The sequence below is a fragment of the Toxotes jaculatrix genome, chromosome 11, assembly GCF_017976425.1.
Source record: "Toxotes jaculatrix isolate fToxJac2 chromosome 11, fToxJac2.pri, whole genome shotgun sequence".
Lineage (NCBI taxonomy): Eukaryota > Metazoa > Chordata > Actinopteri > Toxotidae > Toxotes > Toxotes jaculatrix.
The window spans coordinates 18374139-18393782 of NC_054404.1; the positions used below are offsets into that span (position 1 = coordinate 18374139).

At 44.4% G+C, this 19644-nt stretch overlaps 1 protein-coding gene across 5 annotated transcripts in view; it reads left to right on the forward strand.

Moving 5' to 3' along the window:
* The window catches only part of fgfr2 (fibroblast growth factor receptor 2), a 39170-nt gene extending 19851 nt beyond the window's left edge, over nt 1-19319 (forward strand). For 2 of the 5 annotated variants that reach the window (XM_041050596.1, XM_041050600.1), the window contains 12 exons: nt 1828-2018; nt 3303-3447; nt 5228-5427; nt 6182-6321; nt 8632-8753; nt 9608-9718; nt 10337-10527; nt 11222-11344; nt 12506-12576; nt 15261-15398; nt 16012-16117; nt 17600-19319. In XM_041050596.1, the coding sequence (XP_040906530.1) occupies nt 1828-2018; nt 3303-3447; nt 5228-5427; nt 6182-6321; nt 8632-8753; nt 9608-9718; nt 10337-10527; nt 11222-11344; nt 12506-12576; nt 15261-15398; nt 16012-16117; nt 17600-17764 (1703 nt within the window). In that variant the 3' untranslated portion in view covers nt 17765-19319. Of the gene's footprint in view, nt 1-1827; nt 2019-2342; nt 2482-3302; nt 3448-5227; nt 5428-6181; nt 6322-8631; nt 8754-9607; nt 9719-10336; nt 10528-11221; nt 11345-12505; nt 12577-15260; nt 15399-16011; nt 16118-17599 lie in introns of all 5 variants that reach the window. The other 3 variants (XM_041050597.1, XM_041050599.1, XM_041050598.1) reach the window with 3 other exon arrangements.
* The last annotated feature ends 325 nt before the right edge of the window (nt 19320-19644 follow it).

The window sequence follows — 19644 nt, forward strand, 5'->3', positions numbered from 1 at the left end:
TATTGGTCACAGCAAAACATAAAAAAGCACCGCAGGGTCTGCTCTTTCATTCTGTCCGATACATGGAAACCATAGCCAGGACCTCTTGGCTTTTTCTGTCACCGTTCCCTCATTTCATGCTGCAGACAGGAGAGGACAACATGACTGAGTTTTTCATATCCTTCCTTTACGTTTTCTCTTTGTATCTTCCTTCACATTTTTCTCTCCTTAAACGTAGCTTTTTTTGAATGAGGTCAGTGGGCCGTAAAAGAAGTTCTCTGCACTTGTTCATGCCCACAAACATGCACACACGCACACAGTAATCCTTTTTTTTTAAATTTCAGCAAGAATTGCTCCACAAACTTTTATTGTTTTGGTGGTTTCTCCACAATCATGATGTGGCCTATTTTCTTGCACCACACACCCATTCTGTCATTTGGTCTGAGTTGCATTTAGAGCTGTACAGCTCTAAATGCTCCAGCTAACATAAAAGATGGCAGCTCCAAAAGTTCTTTATCTTGCTGTCATGTCTCTCTCTTTTCAAAAGATGACTGCTTCTTTCCCTTTGTCTGTTTTAGTAAATATATATGATGCCAGACTGTATTCTGTTAGGTAGGTTTTACAAAGATTGCACCGGAAAACAGAGCAGTTACATTTAAGTTCACCCCTTTCTGTTCGGGAAAGATCGAGAGGGTGAGAGATGGAGGAGGAGAGAAAAAAGGGGGAAAGAAAAAGAGACAATAAACAAGGCTAGCCCTAGGAATGTGCAGGAAGGAGGAGGGAGATGGGGAGAGAGGAAGGAGGGGTGGGAATCATCTGATCTGACAGATTTCAGAAAGATGCGGGAGGAAGACAGGCAGGCAGACATATGGAAGAAGTCTCTGCCTCCTAGTTTCTGCACTCTCCATCTGTTGATCCCTTTTCTTTCCTTCACTCACCCTCCTAATTCTCCCTTTTTTAGTCTTCCTTCTTAAACCCAGCCTCCACCCTTCATCACACAGCCTCACCCCCTGACCATCCCCCATGACCCACCCCCGACCCTATACATACACACACACACACATATATGCACGAACGAATTCACTTCACCTACCTTAAGGCTTTGTTTTGGAAAGGCACTGCAGCGCCCCAGGCAGAGTGATGTCATTGTGTGTGTGTGTGTGTGTGTGTGTGTGTGCGTGCGTGTGTGTGCATGCGTGTGTGTGTGTGTGTGTGTGGTGGTGGCAGCGGGTGGTTGCTGTCAGTGTGGGGGTTGGTGGGCTCCTCAGTGTGGTTTTGAAGGCAGTAGTGTTTTGAAAGGGGGCATTGTTCAACAGGTCTCGCTCTGTTTGGATTCGCAGGCCAAATGTTTGCTTGTAAAAGAATGCAGATAGCTGGAGATGTGGGGGTGCTATGAAGGTGTTTCAGTTCCAAGACTGGCACAGAGTTTAGCTTAGCCCCCTCGCTCATATGCAATATTTACACCCCACTTTATGGAAGTCCTCCCCATCTCCTCCAGTTCTTTATCTTTCAGAGATAAATGCCTCCACCTCTTTGTTTTGTGTGAAGCCTTTACATGCTTCAGAGATAAGAAGGAGGCAGAGCAGTCGTGATTTTACCTGTCAGGGTTGCTGGGAAACATTTGCACTCACAGCACATGAAGTTCTGCTTTTGCAAAGATAAACGTTCACACGGTTTTCACATCATTAAAAACTTCAGATTTGACTATATGCGTCCTAAAGTTAAAGTTTTGAAATACTTCCCTGTTGGACAGCATGTAAGTTAAGTGTATATAATAAATTACTTGTGGATGCCTCCTAAAATTTTGTATTATACTTTGAGTTTTAACATTTTCCATGCTCTCGACAGAACGGTCCCCTCACCGGCCCATTCTCCAAGCTGGTCTCCCGGCCAACAGCACTGTACATGTCGGAGAGGACGCCCGCTTTGTCTGCAAGGTCTACAGTGACGCCCAGCCTCACATCCAGTGGCTGAAACACATCACTCAGAACGGCAGTCGCTACGGCCCTGATGGACACCCCTACGTCCGAGTGCTAAAGGTACAATCCTGCCGTTTTTGGGTTTTTTTTACGTTTTAGTGTCTTGATTAGAAGCCCATCCTTCCCTCCTTTTTTTAGGTGTTTTTCCAAAGGTTGCAGGTGTTTCAGATGAAACTCAAAGCTCATATGAGAAACTAATCATTATATTTCCTCCCTTAAGAGCTGATAGGTCTTTTCCATGCTGGCTCTTGGTGCTGATTCCTGCTCTCTCCCTCCATATACAGTATCTGTAGTATCTGATGTTGGCATTTCTGTCTGAGTAATTCTGCTTATTTGTCTGATTTTCCATGTTAAAGTCTAAGTATGTGTATGTGTGGATTACAGCGTTCAGGCATTAACAGCTCAGACGTGGAGATGCTCACCCTCACCAACGTGACAGAGGAGGATGCTGGAGAGTATATCTGTAAAGTCTCCAATTATATAGGCGAGGCCAGCCAGTCGGGCTGGCTGACGGTCATCCCAGGTAACCTTTGAGACCTGACCCCATTTACCCTCCCTCCCTCCCGGTGTGGTTTCCTGGGCTTCGTCCCTGACCTGCTGTGCTGTGGTGGTCCTGCTGGTGGTCTCTTGGTGGTCCTGGGGTTCACAGACCTTCCCTTCCCCTAATGTTAGACTTTTGTGTTTCAGCTGCTCCCTCCACTGCTGAGAATGGTGCAGCCATGGAAGCACTGGTCAGACCTGCATACCCAGACACTGAAATTGTCACAGCTAGCATCTCACTTTGCCTTCTCTTACATTTTTCTTTACATCTCTTTTGTCTTGCGAGCTGTGTCAACATGGTGTATGGTGTTGCAGGGCAGTGCTCTCCATGCTTTCTGTGTTTGTCTGATCATGCGTCCAGTCCAATATGTGGATTAGACTGGTCACTCTTATCAGGTTCTGTTGGTGACGGGAACCTTTTGGGTTTTTATTTTTGGTCTATTGGCTCCATTTCCCTGTGTTCTGGTGGCATACTGGGCTCTATCTGTGTCTTTGTTTATTAAGCCTCTTCCCCCCGTCCATGGAAACTCCCAACATCCTTTGCTCTAGATGGAACCTCCACGATGGACGCCATCCAGCTCCTCTTATTTCTCTCTTGGTGTTGTGGGTCTCATTTTTTCTCTCTCTCTCTCTCTCTCTCTCTCTCTCTCTCTCTCTCTCTCTCTCTCTCTCTCTCTCTCGCTCCCTCTCTGTCCTCCCTCGTTTTTCTCTGTGGCTTGTCCTCCCCATTTCTGCTTTCCGTTCCCCCTCGACTCTTACCTTCGACTCTCTCTTTTTTCTTTTCCTCTTCTTCCTCTCTCCCAGACCGCAGGTGTTAACACCACAGATAAGGAGATAGAAGTTCTCTACCTTCCCAATGTAACAGCTGAAGATGCTGGGGAGTATACGTGCTTGGCGGGTAATTCTATTGGGATCTCCTATCACACTGCTTGGTTGACGGTGCTTCCAGGTATATACACTTGTATACTGTCCTCTCGTTTCCTTTTTCTTTTCTCATTCTTGTCTAAAATTTTTAGATTATGTCATTTCAATGACCTTTATAGAAGGCAAGTCCTCCCACAGGCACACTGCTCGAATATCGGATTACTACGATGAACCGTCATGGTCAACGACCAAGACAATCTAACCTAAGAGCAGGGAGCTTATATTCTATAATAGTTTCTGGATAGGCGAGCTGTTGAAAGCTCTGAGCAGATAACAGAGTAGTTTTCCGATGACTTATTATAACTCTGAGACGGAAGTGAAGCTCCCAGAGCAGCTCCAGTGTCTCCAGAAGGGAGGGTTTGTCTCCCGCTTTCTCTTTTCCTTCTGTTACATCTCTCTCCTGCTCCTTGGGGAAAGTCTTTGAGTGCCACACTTTGGCTCTGCATGTCAATGAAAAATCTTGGTTTTTTTTCATGTGTTTCACTTATGGCTCAAAAATTTCTCCACCACTTTCCTGGCTCTGATAATTGCCGACTTTTAAGACTTTATTTCTTCTTGAAATAAAGATCGAAAGGTAAAGCTCAACACTTTCTTCAAGTTGGCTTGACTTTCTCAATTATCAGGGCCAAACATCTCTGCTTTTACACAGCGAATGAATGTTTGTCCATTTGTGTGTGTGTTCCCATTTATCAACTTGTTTTATCCTATTTTTGTCCGTCGCTGTATGTTCGGCCTGTAATTATGCATACCAAAGGATCAAATACATAAAACTCTGTGACATGTCTGCGCAAGTTCACTCCAGGCTAAACAGATGAATGTTTCAGCGTGAGTTCTAGCCAAATGTAGGGTGGGCATTAAATGAGATCAATGAGAGTAGATGACTGTCTGCAGCCCTCAAGAGACAACTGGCATCAACCTTCCCTTAATGTTGTAATGAGATAATAGTTATGTTTTGTCTGTAAACAATACAGCATAATGATCACAGGCAAGCAATTTCCTCTGGGAGTAATATGTAATATTTATTGCCCTTGATGTGCACTATGTGCACCAGTGGCGCCATCGAGGCTGTGGCTTCTGCGTACGCGCTGTGGTTTTTGGACCAGCAGATATGCAGCAGACAGGAGAAAGGTTCCTACTTGTAGCTTCACCTCCAGCTGGCTGACGGGCTGCTCGGTTGGCCGTGCTGCACAAGAGCCTTGTTTGCGGTCTGGATGGGCTATGCATTATGGAACGGTCTGTTTATATAGCAGACACACACACAGACACACAAACTCTACTCACTTCCTCGACAGGAAGTTCAGGCCATATACAACCGCGAAGGACACCGCTCTCCCTTGTTTGCGATTTGAAGTGAAGCGCATATTGTTCTGTCGTCCGTGGGTGTGTGTTTGTGTTTGTGCTCGCGTGTCTCCAACATTCGCACAGAATGCAGACATATGCAGGCTTGGTTGTACTGGCTGAGTGAAGATTTAAAAATCTGTTTAGCCCATTAAGCCCTGTACAGGCCTGTTAGATTAAAAAAAAACAGAGTGGGCGTGCTGGTACCTTGGGAAGAACAGAGAGAGGAGGATGCTACAAAATCATTTCTGTTTAGTTTGTCTGCCGATTGTGATTACATTTACGCATGAGTCATCTCCTGAGCATCTGTCTGTGTGTGTGCCTGTCTGATACCCATGTGTGTCTGTTCAAACGAAGAATGTGGCTGTGTGTCACTCATACATGTGTGTGAGAGTGATCAGTGAGAGTCTCCCTCTAACTTTCCTCGGCTGACCTCCGTCTCACTTCTCCCCCTTTATGTCCCTCAGCCCTTGAGAAATCCCCAGGGCCCTTTCCCCCAGACTACGTGGAGATTGCAATATACTGCGCAGGTGTCTTCCTCATCGCCTGCATGGTGGGCATCGTGGTGGTGTGCCGCATGAGGAACACTGCAAAGAAACCGGACTTTGGGGGTCAACCAGCGGTCCACAAACTGAGCAAGCAGATCCCTCTGCGCCGCCAGGTAACAGAAAGTAGATAAAGAGTTCTAAAGGCATCTAACACCCCTAGAGGAGAAAAACACACACTACACTGCAGACGTGCTGCAGAAATACAATCACAGGCAGCAAACCACAGTTCATTTCCATAAATGAAAATGCAGATAAATATAATAAAAGTTGTATGGTTGATACTTTTTTTGCTTTTTTTTTATATGCAAAAAACCCTCACATCATAGTATATACTGTTGTGGTATTTTAACCGATCTACCACCCAGAAGGCATGCATTTCTGTGCAAGTTAACACTGCTGCCTGAAACTGCAGCCAGAGCCTTTTTCTCTGTGTGTGAGCCATGCTTTTCCCTCAACGCTCCAAAAGGTACAAAAAGTGTTGGATTACATTCAGTGGCGAGACTGATTCCTGTGTCAAGGTAAGGTTAGGGTGGAGAGAGTCGAGATGAGCCCCGGGGACAGAGGCGAGGCTGAGTGATTAACACACATTCGTCAAAATTACTGTTGTTGCTCACCTCTCAATGATCACTGAAATGTAATCTCTGGCACTGAGACAACCTCTACTGGAACTTTAAAGCATTAGCCATTGAAATTAAGGATATAAAGTATACATATTAATGTACTATATTTACCAAAAATGCTGTTTATTTCAATATAAGTTCAACAGCCAATCACACAGACACATTTTCTCAGACTCCTCTAGTGATGTCTTGGAGCTTTATCTGACCTATGAACCCAGACTGCGGTGATCAGCCAATGTTTTTCTTCCCACAGGTGTCAGCAGACTCGAGCTCTTCTATGAACTCCAGTACGCCGCTGGTACGCATCACAACACGTCGGAGCTCGGCCCACGATGAGCCAATCCCCGAGTATGACCTTCCTGAGGATCCACGCTGGGAGTTTGCTCGAGACAGGTGAGGGCTGCCTGTTTTCTTATGATCACTGCTTTGTTCCGTGACTTCATCCATCCTCTCTGTCAGTATCGTCTACTCGGTGTCATGTAATTGTAGTTTATTTTACAGTGAAACTATAGAGCACATTTTTGTGTTTGTTTGTATGTTTGTTTGTTCTTAAGAAAATAGGGTTTAATGATTCTGCTGGTTTCAGTGACTCATGAAAATTGATGTTTTGCATTCAGAATAGTAATAATTTCCTAGTCCTGATGGAAATCTTACCATTCTACAAAATGCAGAAATACATAATTATGTAACTCTGATTCAGATCCTGCATAAAGAATAAAAAAAGCCTTTAAATGCTGATGAGCTACACAATCCCACTTTAATCTGGAAGGGGTATTCATAATAACACATTCAAGTTTCAAGACCTGCATGCAGTACTTGTTTAACCTTATGCATGACAAGTTTCAGTGCTACTTCCTTGGCCTTTGTCCTCAATGCTGCCACAACTATCTTTGACTGAAAGGGTGCTTTTCAGTAGTCAATAACACCAACATCACAACACAATGAACCTCTGTCTGATTGAATGTCAGATGCTAAATGATCAGATAACTATTGTTGTAGGTGAAGAGTGTCATTAACACTGATAGACAGCAGGCAATGATGACTAACTGGTGAATAATGGTTGTGGTGGCTGAGATAAAGGCTACTGATTCATCTGTTGGTGCTGTAGTAAAATGACCTGAACTTGGCACCCTGCACCCTGCCTCATCATTACAACTGCTGCTACATCACACTCTCACTCACACATAGTCTCACACACACACACATGCTTCTGATGGTAAGGAATGGAGCTGTGCTAATTAGTGGTTAGCGCTCGCAGCTTTTATCTGCATGTCTGTGCTAGGAGTGTTTGCTCAGTTTCATACCAGAGGAATTAGCACCGCTGAGGTTTCGGTTAGTCACAGTTGCAGTGGCCAGTGATAAGCTTCAGGGTGGATTTAATAGGACAGCAAAGGTTAGAGTAGTTTAATACCCACTTGAGGCCTCTGGTTTTGAAAGAAAAGGGAAAATCCCAAAGCATAAACATGAAGGTCTGTCTTTTGTTAAAATGGTTGTAAAAAAGAGCTAGGGTCATAAATTTTACCATCACTCATCAGTGTAAAAAATAATTGTGATGTAATGCTGGACTCTCTGTGTGCATGCAGAATGGCATTCTGGTGAAACGTTTTTGATTTTAATTGATAAACCAACCAAAAGGGGGATGTTTTGTTCAGGCTCAGTACATCTCTGTGTGTCTTTCTGTTTGGGTCTTTATTCCTTGCCCGTCGTCCCAGTGCCTGAAGGATCATGTTGGGATTTCACAACACTGAGGAATGCTAACGTTTGCGGTTTGCGTGGAGGAAAAATAACATCGATTATGTGTGGCTGGATGGACAGAATGGCTGCCATTGAGTGTGGCGAAGTGTGTGTGGACAGATAGGGGATTGTGTTACTACGGCAGGGCGCCGGCCTCGGGCCCTTGGCTTTGCACTGCACACTGTGGTTGTTTACATAGCCGGGACACTGGGCCTTAGGGGTGGGACCAACACTTGCCAATCAAATGAAAAAGCACCAGAATACACTAGTTGAGGGGTCAGAAAGGTGCCGTGGTTCAGATCGTTGTGAGAAAGCATGTGTGAGTATAATTTCTTCACCATATCAATCAGTGTAATATAGTTTGGACATAAAGTTTAACACGCCAGCAATTGTGACATGACGTACAATAAAATAGTACTTAAATTTTCACCTGTTATTGTCATCAGACCCACCTGTATAACAACACAAAGCCAGCATTCCATCCATCACAGGAAAATGTGTCGGGGCTAAGCTAAGCCCTGTGTAATGACTTGTAAAGAGTGTATATTGGAACATGCCAAGGCAGGGTAAACAGTTTAGAAATGAGTGCCTCTCCCTGGCTTTATCAGGTGATTATCGTTGCCATGTCTGCCTTCCTACCTACTGCCCTGGCACGGGCTGCAGTCACCGCGCCAATAAAGCACTCAGACAGACAAAATCTGATTGAAAGAGAGAGAGAAATCTAGGAAAAAAAAAAAAGAAAGAAAGAAAAACAGACAGGGTGAGGTTGAGAAACTGGCTCGGTGCCTGGTTTCATTACCTCTGTCATTCTCAGACTCTATCTAACCTGTTTATTTCTGCACAGGGAGGGAATCGATGCCACAGTCAGATCAGGTCGATGAGTTGTAGTTTGTATTTCAGCAGCTAATCGGCTTTGTCTTGTTTTTTGTTCTTGTTTCCCCTTTTTGTGTTGCTGTCTGGTGGCTGCAGGTTGACCCTGGGCAAGCCCCTGGGTGAAGGCTGCTTTGGCCAAGTTGTAATGGCAGAAGCCCTGGGCATCGATAAGGACAAACCCAAGGAAGCTGTAACTGTTGCTGTCAAGATGCTGAAAGGTAAGTGGGTCTCCTGCCAGCGCACAATCACAGTGAGATTGTAATGGTAAATGTCTGCCCTGTGTTTAAAATCAGACCACTGGGATAAGATGTACACTGCTTCATTATGTCTTGTGGGCAACCTGAGTACATTTTATAGGTGATTTATGCTCCAGTGAGGGTTCAGCAAAGGGCAAGGCGGAGCCTGGGGCTGCCATTATTATTCGTTATTGGTGGCTGCTGAGTGACGGCCGGGGGAGGCAAGTTGGGTAGGTAAGGGTTAGGGGCGGTCACATACCTGACCCCAGAGCAGCAGCTGGCTGGAGCTCAGTCAGCACCCACACAAAGAGGCAAGTCACACTAGCAGCACTGGAGTGATTAATGAAAGCAGCAGGAGGGGGCACTGGGTTGGTTGGGGATTGTGGGGTGGGTGGAGGGGGGTAGATCAGGTAAAACAGCAGGCTATTGGACCTACCTTGACAATGGAAATCTGCTCTTTAGAGTGACTCCAGGTAAGGTAATGGTGCAGAAGAATGCAGGCAATGCCATTCTGACTGTCTGGATACCTCTAGACCCATGAAAAAGGGGCCTGTGCAGCAGATAATGAATCCAGATTGAACGTCTTTAATTCCTCCTCCTCCTTCCCCCTGACACTGAAAGATGCCTCTGTAGTCTGTGTGAGGAGCTTCCCTCGTAACTTTAGCCCACATTGTCCGTCAGCCGCACTTAATCAGAAGCACCTACAAAACAAGGTGTTGTCTGGCAGGGCAGCACCGCGAGTCCCGAGTCGGAGGGTTAAAGGGAAGACGGGACTGGTGTGTTTGTTTTGCTGAGTTTTTCCTGACACCTTTCAATCCACGCTCTTCTGTTCTTAGATGACGCCACTGAGAAAGACCTGTCTGACCTGGTGTCAGAGATGGAAATGATGAAGATGATCGGCAAACATAAGAACATCATTAATCTTTTGGGGGCCTGTACACAAGACGGTGAGTAGCACAGGACATAACAAACAGTACCATTTTAAGAAGGAAATCAGAATACACAGATGTTGTTTTTTGTAATAAGTAATAAACTTAGATGATTTTATTCTTTGTTGATATAGGATTCAGAGTGATACTATGTTTTTAAGGTGCTGCTTGATATGCCTTATTAACTGTGTCATAAGAAGAGTTGATAAAGTTGAGCGCTCAAGAAAGTTTTTGTCTTAGAATTATTCCTGAAGCCATGATTGTATAAAGAATGAAAATAAACAACATGGAGGCCACTTGCAGTTATGCCCCTTTTCACACCTGGTAAATCCCAGCTGAAAATGACTGTGTATTGGAAGATTTATAAATTTACGTAAATTCTTGGATGCAGCACTGCTTGCGGAGTCTGGCCTTTTGTGCGGTGTTTTCCATACAAACTTCCTTGTGTTTTTAAAACAGAAACTTTCTTGAAGCAAGCAACAGATTCTTGAAGTCTTAACATTCAAATAAGAGCTGCATGTTTTTTATGAATTCCATTAAAAATTCACCATGAATTTTGTTCAGTGCCACTTTCTCTCAAAGGGAATCATTTATGAACATGTTCAAAAGGTAATGTGAGTCTTTTCTCCGTTGCAGGCCCCCTTTATGTGATAGTAGAGTACGCCTCCAAAGGCAACCTTAGGGAGTACCTCCGAGCCCGCCGGCCGCCCGGCATGGAATACTCCTACGACATCGCCCGTGTCTCAGACGAACAGCTCACTTTCAAAGATCTGGTCTCTTGCACTTACCAGGTGGCACGGGGCATGGAGTACCTAGCATCACAGAAGGTAAGAGGAGGATGCACACTAACACACAGAATGTCCCGTCCTCACATCAGTGAGAACATCCCCCTATTGGCTGCCCAGACAGATTTCTGTGCCAGTACATGGCACGTTTGATGTGCTGTATCCAGGAAGGTTTTTTTACGTAGGAAGCTTTCTTGTGCGTCACTGTGGGAATATTGTCTCCTAAAAACACTACACTTACCCCCTGCCCAATCCCCACATTGTCTCTCGTTCCACAACAAAAGCCCCTCTGTGTAGAAGAATTGTGAAGTTTTCACAATGGGGGTACGGCCATGTTGGCCAAACGCAGCCTCACGCTCCCTCTCACTGTTGGAATGTGACAGAGTGTACTGTCTCATGCACTCACACACACGTACATGCTTGCACATGCGCACTGATTCGCAGACTACGGTCATATATGTGGAAAAGTATGCAAAGAATCTTTACTTATCCAGACATGTTCATGGTGGCGTAGTCATAGTGGCGTCATGTTATTCAGTCAAGTGTTACCTCTGTGCAGGAGATTTCTGGATGATTACACGCACCACAGATATTTTAACACCGGTCTAAATTAAGTATACACCTGTTTCAGAGTTGATTTATTTATGGAATGAGGTAACTGTCTTATTCTTCTCCTCCCCTCACTTTTCCTCTCTACGTGACCTCCCTCCCTTTTTTTTTTCTCTCTCCATCCCAGTGTATACACAGAGACCTGGCAGCCAGGAACGTCCTGGTCACAGAGAGCAACGTCATGAAGATCGCTGACTTTGGCCTAGCCAGGGACGTCCATAACATTGACTACTACAAAAAGACGACCAATGTGAGTCTTCAACCGGCACACTGCATGTTGAGGGATGGGCACTTTTAGGGACAGGAATGTCTTTGAGAGCCGCAGTGTGAGATTAGTCCACCCGTCTCTCTCTTTTCTCTAAATCCCTCCCTTCCCTCATCTTTCTGTTTCACTCTTTCCCTCGGCTGGTGTCTTGGCAGAAGCTGTGGGTTCCCAGGCAGTCTGTGAATGTAGTGCTTCTGGAGGCTCTGCCTTGTTTATCCCTCAGTCTCTTGTTCCTTTGGTTCCACAGACACTTATACAATTAGCCAGAAAGAGAGACAGAGTGAGTTAGAGAGGGGAGCGGCTTAAACATAATTGACATCTCCATAGTGTCCTTCTTTCCCACCGCAGAGCAGCGTTGCCTGCACATCCTCATTTAGTATGCATGGCTGCCTTTTCATCGCATGCACGATCATGCTGAGAACTAGCTGACAACGACAACAATATGCAATGATGCTGATGGTGATGATGATTAGGACAATGACAGCAGCTACAGTGATGATCACTTATGTTAAACCAATCTAGACAGAGCTATCATTGTAATGCTGCTTTTTTTCATTTCAATGTTCTTCTTTCTGATTGGAACAGAACAATTTACAGTGATCTTATTATTGTTGTATTACCCCGTAAAAAAGTATTGCAGGTGCACAATAAGATTAGTGTAATGAATGAAACCCTACAGGTACAATTTTATATCTATTATGTGTTCAACTTGTTGAACAGTACTATTTACAGAAGTTGAAAAGTCTTATTTTGTAAGGACTTATTTAGATGCTGCTTCTCCATTTAATGATTACGACAGTTTGATGAGATTATTCTTGCCATTAGGCTGCTACACAGATAATTATCAAGGTTGCCCTGTCAGCTGTGCTTAGCTTGTTTTAATAGCACATAGAGATAAACTCTCTCCTTTATCTGTGACCCTGTTTATCAGCTCTGTTACTTTAACAATGTAAATGTTCCTCTGGGAAATCCTCTTCTCAGATAATCGCTCCTGGTGCCTAGTGCCGTATTCCCCAGGCTTTCCAGAAGTAATGAGATCTCGCAGGGCCTATTTGAATTAATTCAAATAGGCCAGAAATGTAGGTGTTTGTCTGTGGTTTATGTGTAGATTGTTGTTTGACCTCTCACCTGTGTGTGTGTCCTCAGGGTCGTCTCCCGGTAAAATGGATGGCTCCAGAGGCGCTGTTTGACCGGGTCTACACACACCAGAGTGATGTGTAAGTATTAAACAAACTGCTTCTGCATCCCACAGCCACAAATGCACGATACCAAATTAACTTACACACATCTGTGATGCAAGTAAACCCATCTTGATAAAAAATATTCTGTCACTGCTATTTTTGAGATTTAATGTGCAGCCCAGCTGGTTTCCTGTGGCCTGCAGTCAGATTTGGGGGGTTGTTTTTCAGGAGTACAGGAGAAGGGAGTGGATTAGGTCTTTTGGTGCAGTGCTGGTAAGTTTTAGGTGGGGATGACTGGCTATAGGGGGCCAGCACTGGCCAGTCTGTGGCAAAAGTGAGGATTTCACGCTAGACTTGTAGTCAATGCCGTGTTACTAATCTGACCGGCTTCAAAGGGCCCTGGAAGGAGCCCGGAGCCCACCAGCACCTCCTCCCCCGCCGCCTCATCCCTCGCTCGTCCGGCTTGGCTCGGAAGTTTCCCCTCCTTTTGGGCCTCCGCACATGTCTGAATGCAACAATGCTGCAGCCCTTCAGTCCGGGCCTCATCCTCCCTAGACCCCACCCCCTTTAACCCCCCTGCCATCCCGTTTTCACTCTCCTCTCCTCATTCAGCAACACTTTGAACATGTGGCTCATCATTTTGGAGCTGTTCCATGATCAAAATAATCTCCTCCCTCCCTCCTTTCACCCCATCATTCTTATTTTCATTCATCTGGTATGTGAATTGCTGACCCGTCTCTGTCTCTCTCTCTTTTTTTAAGTTCGAGAGTACTCATTCTAAAAACAGAACAAAGGGAGAGCGTCCCTCTCTTTTTGGTGTTTGAATCTTATGCGTTCTGACAGCGTTGTTTGAAGTATCTTCTCCAGACACTGGCAGCACAAAGTGTATGTGGCAATTAGATAAATGCCTTGCATGCTGACCCCTGGGAAAGGAGATCTTGTGTGTGTGTGTGTGTGTGTGTGTGTGTGTGTGTGTGTGTGTGTGTGTGTGTGTGTGTGTGTGTGTGTGTGTGTGTGTGTGTGTGTGTATGTGTGTGTGTATGAGTCATACACCAGTAGCACTCCATCCAGTTAAGCACTTGGATAGAGACTCTCTCCAGTGTCCATGGTTGTGTATATGTGTTTGTGCACATAAATAATGTGTATGTACACACCATGCCCTTCATGTTCCATAGTACAGCACCAATCAATAAACTGAGGGAGTGCATGGGGCTGCAAGGGGGGGCATGAAGTGACTACTGTAGTCCTTTCTATCAGCTCACTGCTAATTATGTTTCATCACTCACTTTTAGTAATTGGCTTTTCACATAGCATATGAAGGAAGAAGGAAGATGAGGAGAGGTGTTGGGGGGGGCTTACACTCAAACATCACCAGAAGGCGATCCATATATGACATCAGATTAAATGAATACATGAATTCCAATGAAACCCTTGTTGTTTTGACAAATGGGCCCAGGGGACTCAGCTCTGGCTGGTGTAGGTAAGGCCACACTCTCTGCGCTTGGGCTACAACTACAGCCCAAGCGCAGAGAGACGGTGTCATGGCCAGGCTTTGTGGATTCAGTGTGGGACATCTGAGACAAACTAATGTATTCCTTCAGCTTTAGCTCCTATACCATGTTTCAGATCCTCAAATCTTCATGTTTTAATCAGATTTGTTGATGTATGTACATATATTGAGTGGTTCTCTGACATTTATATTCATGGTACTTTCAGTCAATATCAGAAACTTCAGTTACAGAGAACGTACGCCCTGAATGTAATGAGGTATGAATGACTTCAGAATGTGAACCGCTCTTGTAAGGATGAATGCCTGGTCTTTTAAAGTGACCTGGAGCGTGTTGGTGTGCGTGTTTGTTTGGTGAGTCACGGTTGGTTGCAGGTGGACACGAACCTGCACAATCCGACAGGTTGACAAGCACCAAGAGACAAAGGTTACAAAGTAGAATAAGTGGAGAGATACAACGCAGAGATAGAGGAGAGACCAAACCTGGGGCTGGTTGTGTAAACAGATGGAGGAACTGATAAACGCCCAACCTGCTTGTCCATGCCTACTTGCCTGGTTGGACCAGTAACATGGCCTGTGTCTGCCTTAATGTGCATGCGTGCACATTCATGATAATACAGCCTTTGTGTGGACATGAATCAAGCACTTTGTCAGTGCAAGAATGATTCAATTGAAACGCTCTGGATCTCTAATATAAACATGCAGCACGACAGTGATGGAAATCAGCGGCACTGAGTCACCGATATTAAACCACCGGATGCTGCGACGAGGAAGTAGTTAATCGTTAATATTCACTACCCATCGCTGGACGCCTCTCTCCTCTTTTGTCTGCTGTGGGTGGTCTGCTGTTTGTTTTGGTGTGGTGTGACTGGACAATGCCAGACTGTGTGACCGGCCAGCCGGGCACAAAAGCCATCATTGAGATCAGGGCCAGAGTGGCACTGGGAGCGGGTTTGCGCTACAAGCCACCGGACGGCAGAAAGAGGGCATTGACACCAGTGCTGTCACACTGTTGAAGTCGTTTCCAAACTTTGGCTAAGTGGCTCTATGTAAATTATCTGTAGGTTAAAGGAAAGTGACACTCATTGGGCCTAATGTTATTTATACTACACTGAAAACTCTTGAACACTATTCACAGATGAATCCTGCTGTTTCAGTGTCATTCTTGTTTATCATGACCAGATTACTAATATGTCTGTTTCTGTCTTACCAGCTGGTCATTTGGGGTGTTGATGTGGGAGATCTTCACCCTGGGGGGCTCACCATACCCTGGCATTCCTGTTGAAGAGCTCTTCAAGTTGCTCAAAGAGGGCCATCGCATGGACAAGCCTGGCAACTGCACCAACGAGCTGTAAGTGTTTCTGCCAAACTGGCATCTTCCCTGACCAAGCTGATAACTCAAATACACACTCACTCTTACAACGAGACTCAGCGCCATCCCAGTCTCCATCAGATCAATGACTCCGGGGCTCTGTGTCCACTCTGTCAGGCCTCTGCACAGCTGTGACTGGCTGCTATCAGTGTCCTCATTCACAATTAGTCCTCTGCAGTCAGCGGACAATGGCACAGTTCAGCCATGGCGCTACACTGAGAGGGCTGATGGAGAACAAATTAGAAAGCAGTGCATGGCACACACACATTAAAGTATTTAAAACATCCAAAGCACTGGCAGGCATGTTTATGATCAGCAGCAGCCCATCAAAATGTAAGAAAATGAGGTGGTGTCAGAGAGCGCCTGCTGTTTTGATTTATTCTTTGATATGGAGACACCTGATTCCAGTGGCATAAACCATTTCAGCTGGGTTTTGAAACTTGAAGACCAGGTGGATAAGAAGTGGCACAGCTTGAGTTTGGATAAACCCAATAATGCCTAATTCCCGAGTAATGCCTGAATAACTCAGTTTCCTCTCCCTTCATTCACTCTTCTCCTTTGTGTAAACTGATTCAAATTTCCTGTCTCCCAGGTACATGATGATGAAAGACTGCTGGCATGCCATCTCATCCCAGAGACCCACCTTCAAGCAGCTAGTAGAAGATCTGGATCGCATCCTCACCCTCAGCACCAACGAGGTGAGTGAAGCTCTGTCATTCTTCTTCACACACATTTATTTATTCCATAAAGTTCCTGGATTCAGGGTGGTCAGAAGCCATGCTACACAAACCCTATAATTACCTGCCAAATTCCAGTATTTCTTAATAAAATAAAATAATATGATACATTCCTACACACAGTTACACGTTTCTCAGTCCAAACTAAATCACACTCTTGCCAGTGCATGCAGGATCCAGCAGAATGTTGCTGAAAGCTTTAGGAGCATTAGCAGCCACGTTGCTGACACAAGGCCTAAATGGTGACCGAAAAAATGGCCGGATGATTTGATCCAGGCCCAACATGGCCGCTACGGCCCAGTGAAGTTGCCCAATCATCACATCCATGCCTCACTCACTATAATGGCCTGCATTTCTTTCCATTCCCCTTCCTGTCTTGTGTGATATCCGCATGCCGACCTGAAAAGAGGCCGTCGATGGAAAGCTGTCAAGACTCGTCTGCTCTGGAGCTGGAGCTTCATGAATTTATGCCAAAAAAGCCCAACTTTGAGTTTGAACTTTTGAAATGTAATAAAGCGCCTTTTTCTTGCCTCCCCCCTCCTTCCCTCTGCCCCAAACCGCTGGCAGATGTGGAGGTCTTTAGTAATGTGAGCCTTCTCGTGTTGAGCTGGGAAAATGGAAGCCAGTACTCATTTTCTAGAAAACCCCAAGAACTCTTCCTCCTCACAACTATTCCCAATAACAGCCATGAAAGACGAGGAGGAGGGGAAAAAAGGGTGCCTCAGCTGACATGAAAAGACCGAAACAACTTGACAACAGTGGACCGAGTCAAAAATTAATAACAGGACTTTTTAGGGTTTTCATCTTCCTTCATCTTCATTTTTTCAGTTCAGTGTTGTGTTCTGCCAGCGCCTTTATTTTTTCCAGCCCTCTCATAGTATTTATGTTGGGCGTTTCGGTGTCAGATGTCAGATTTGTTTGGATTGAACTTGAGAGTGATGTGAGGGGATGCTGTAAAGGCCAAGATGCCACAACTCTGCCCCAGTTCTCTGGTCTAAACGTATCCTCTTTTCCCCAACTTCGCAACCACATTGAACTGTTTTGTAGTGGACCAAAACTGCAACTAGGTCAACCCTGCTGTCTTCAGGCTCCACTGGAACAGCCAGCAGTCAAACATTCAATTTATTACTTATTATTCCTGCAAATATTTTTGTACAGTATCCAGTTTACGATTATTTTTTCTGCTCTGTTTCATAAATCCTTACAGGGTGATTTTGGATGATTTAGATAAATATCATGATGAAGGTGATACTCTTCTCCTCCACCTCTCTCACCCTCCTCTGGAAAGTCCCTGTTCTTGTTGACTGGATTTCAGCGCTGTATTTATGTTCTCTTGTTTGCTCTAGGTCTTTCGCCTCTCACTCCTTCGAGCGAACATATGAGCTTGTGTCTGAGTGTAAACGATCGCACCCAACCCTCTCTTTCCTCTGTCTGTGTCTACAGGAGTATCTGGACCTGTGCGCCCCAGCAGAGCAGTATTCCCCCAGTTTCCCCGACACTCGCAGCTCCTGCTCCTCCGGTGACGACTCTGTGTTTTCCCACGACCCGTTACCGGACGAGCCCTGCCTCCCCAAGTACCAGCACATCAATGGAAATGTCAAAACATGAGCCCCCACCCACCCTCTCTACCCCAGCTTGACTTACCCCAGTCTTACCCCCTCAGCATCTCAAAACACACGTAGCACAGACACCCTCTCTGACATCCACCCAACCCTCCTGCCCCCCCATCACCCCTCTGGCTCCCAGTGGACTAATGGACCAAGACGGGACTGGGCTGGTGGCAGCGCTGCTGTCACACACTCATACTGCCATGTACAGACATACACACACACACTACATACACCACATGCTCACATGAGGTCTTAAACGAGAGAACAGGGACTCTGCAGAAGCTGTGTTTTGGATGAACTGACATTCACTGGGGTCCCTCCTCCTCCTCTCCCTTCATATAAATACACAGACTTTTCAGTTTGGTTCTCATGTTTATACCGAGAGAGTTTTTTGCAATCAACGGCATTACTTGTTTGGTGATCCCATTCCAGTGGCTGGCATTCCAAGACTGTTCTTTGCTCCTGGAGGAATGTATGGATCAATGTGAACTTAAAACAAGGGACTAGAAGAGGATGACGAATAGGAAAAGGACTGAGAGACAAAGCTCTGACTAACAAAACAGAGGAATAGGAGGAGAGCACATATAGAGACTGCTCTCCTGTTTATTTTGTAATATTGATGCATTTCTTTTTCAGTTCTCTAGATAAGCCTTCACAGTTATTCTGGAGAAAAAAATACACAGTATAATGTATAGTGCTGGGTATATTTGTAAATATATTCAAATATGTATAAATATATATTATATATTTACAATGAATTATTTTTTGTATGGACTCCGAAGTAACCCCATCCCACCCTACCCTACTTTGAGTTTGAGGCAGGTATGCTAACAGGTTATGTGTACTATATTTCTCTTCACACACACTCACACGTGCAGACATGGATACACACTTTAATATAAACACAAACACCTGTCTTACTCTCACTCAGTAACACAGTTGAGTATTGGCTTTCAGGGACTGAGGTAGCATGTTAATTTATTGACTTATGTGTTTTTGAAATAAATCAAAAAAAAGTTTGGAAAAAAGAACAAAAACAATATGGCAGAAATGATGACATTAATTATGCTGACAATACATAAATAATCCATTAAATCTATGGTAATTTAAAATGGTCTTTCAGCAGTAACAGAAGAAAGCTATTTTTAGTAGGTTTGAAAGATCCAGGTTTTGTAAGTTTTATATATGAATGTGAATATTAAGTTAAATTTTTAAAAAAGTGTACATTTTATAGTCATCTAATCCCTTTCTTATGTAGATGTTGATGCCATTTCTATCCAGTCATTTTACTCTTTCTTAGCTTTGCATTAGGAAGCGAGATTGATTTCTGGATATTTATGTATGATTGACAGATAAATTTGTTTTGGAACCACCAACTAGCAATCCGCTCCCCCATTTAGACTTAAACATAGACTCCAAATTTACTTGACAGAATTGAAAGCTGAAAAACAAAGTATTAAATCATTCAAGTGTTTTTTTTTTCTACTGGACCAACTTTAAGATGTTTTTTTTTTTTTGCAAGTGTTTATGGCACATTTGCGAAATAAATGATGGAAAAATACATTTTTGTCCTAACCTTTTACTTTGTTGGATGTTTAAGTTGCACTAAGTATGAAGTTGTGCATTTTTGTGGTAGAGTATTTGTTTTATTTTTATAAGTTGGAAGAATCTGTTTTCATTATCAACTACACATTCCTTTGAGCTAAATTTCTTTTTCTTAGTATGTGATATGGGTGGAGATGGTTTAGCTGTCAGTACTCAGTGCTTTTTAGGAGAAAGTATTTTGTTTGTATGCTTTGATTCTTTACTTAACGTGAGAATAGAGAGTTTCCACCATGTCTGCAATTAATTCAGAGAAAGTGGACAAATGTGCAGAGC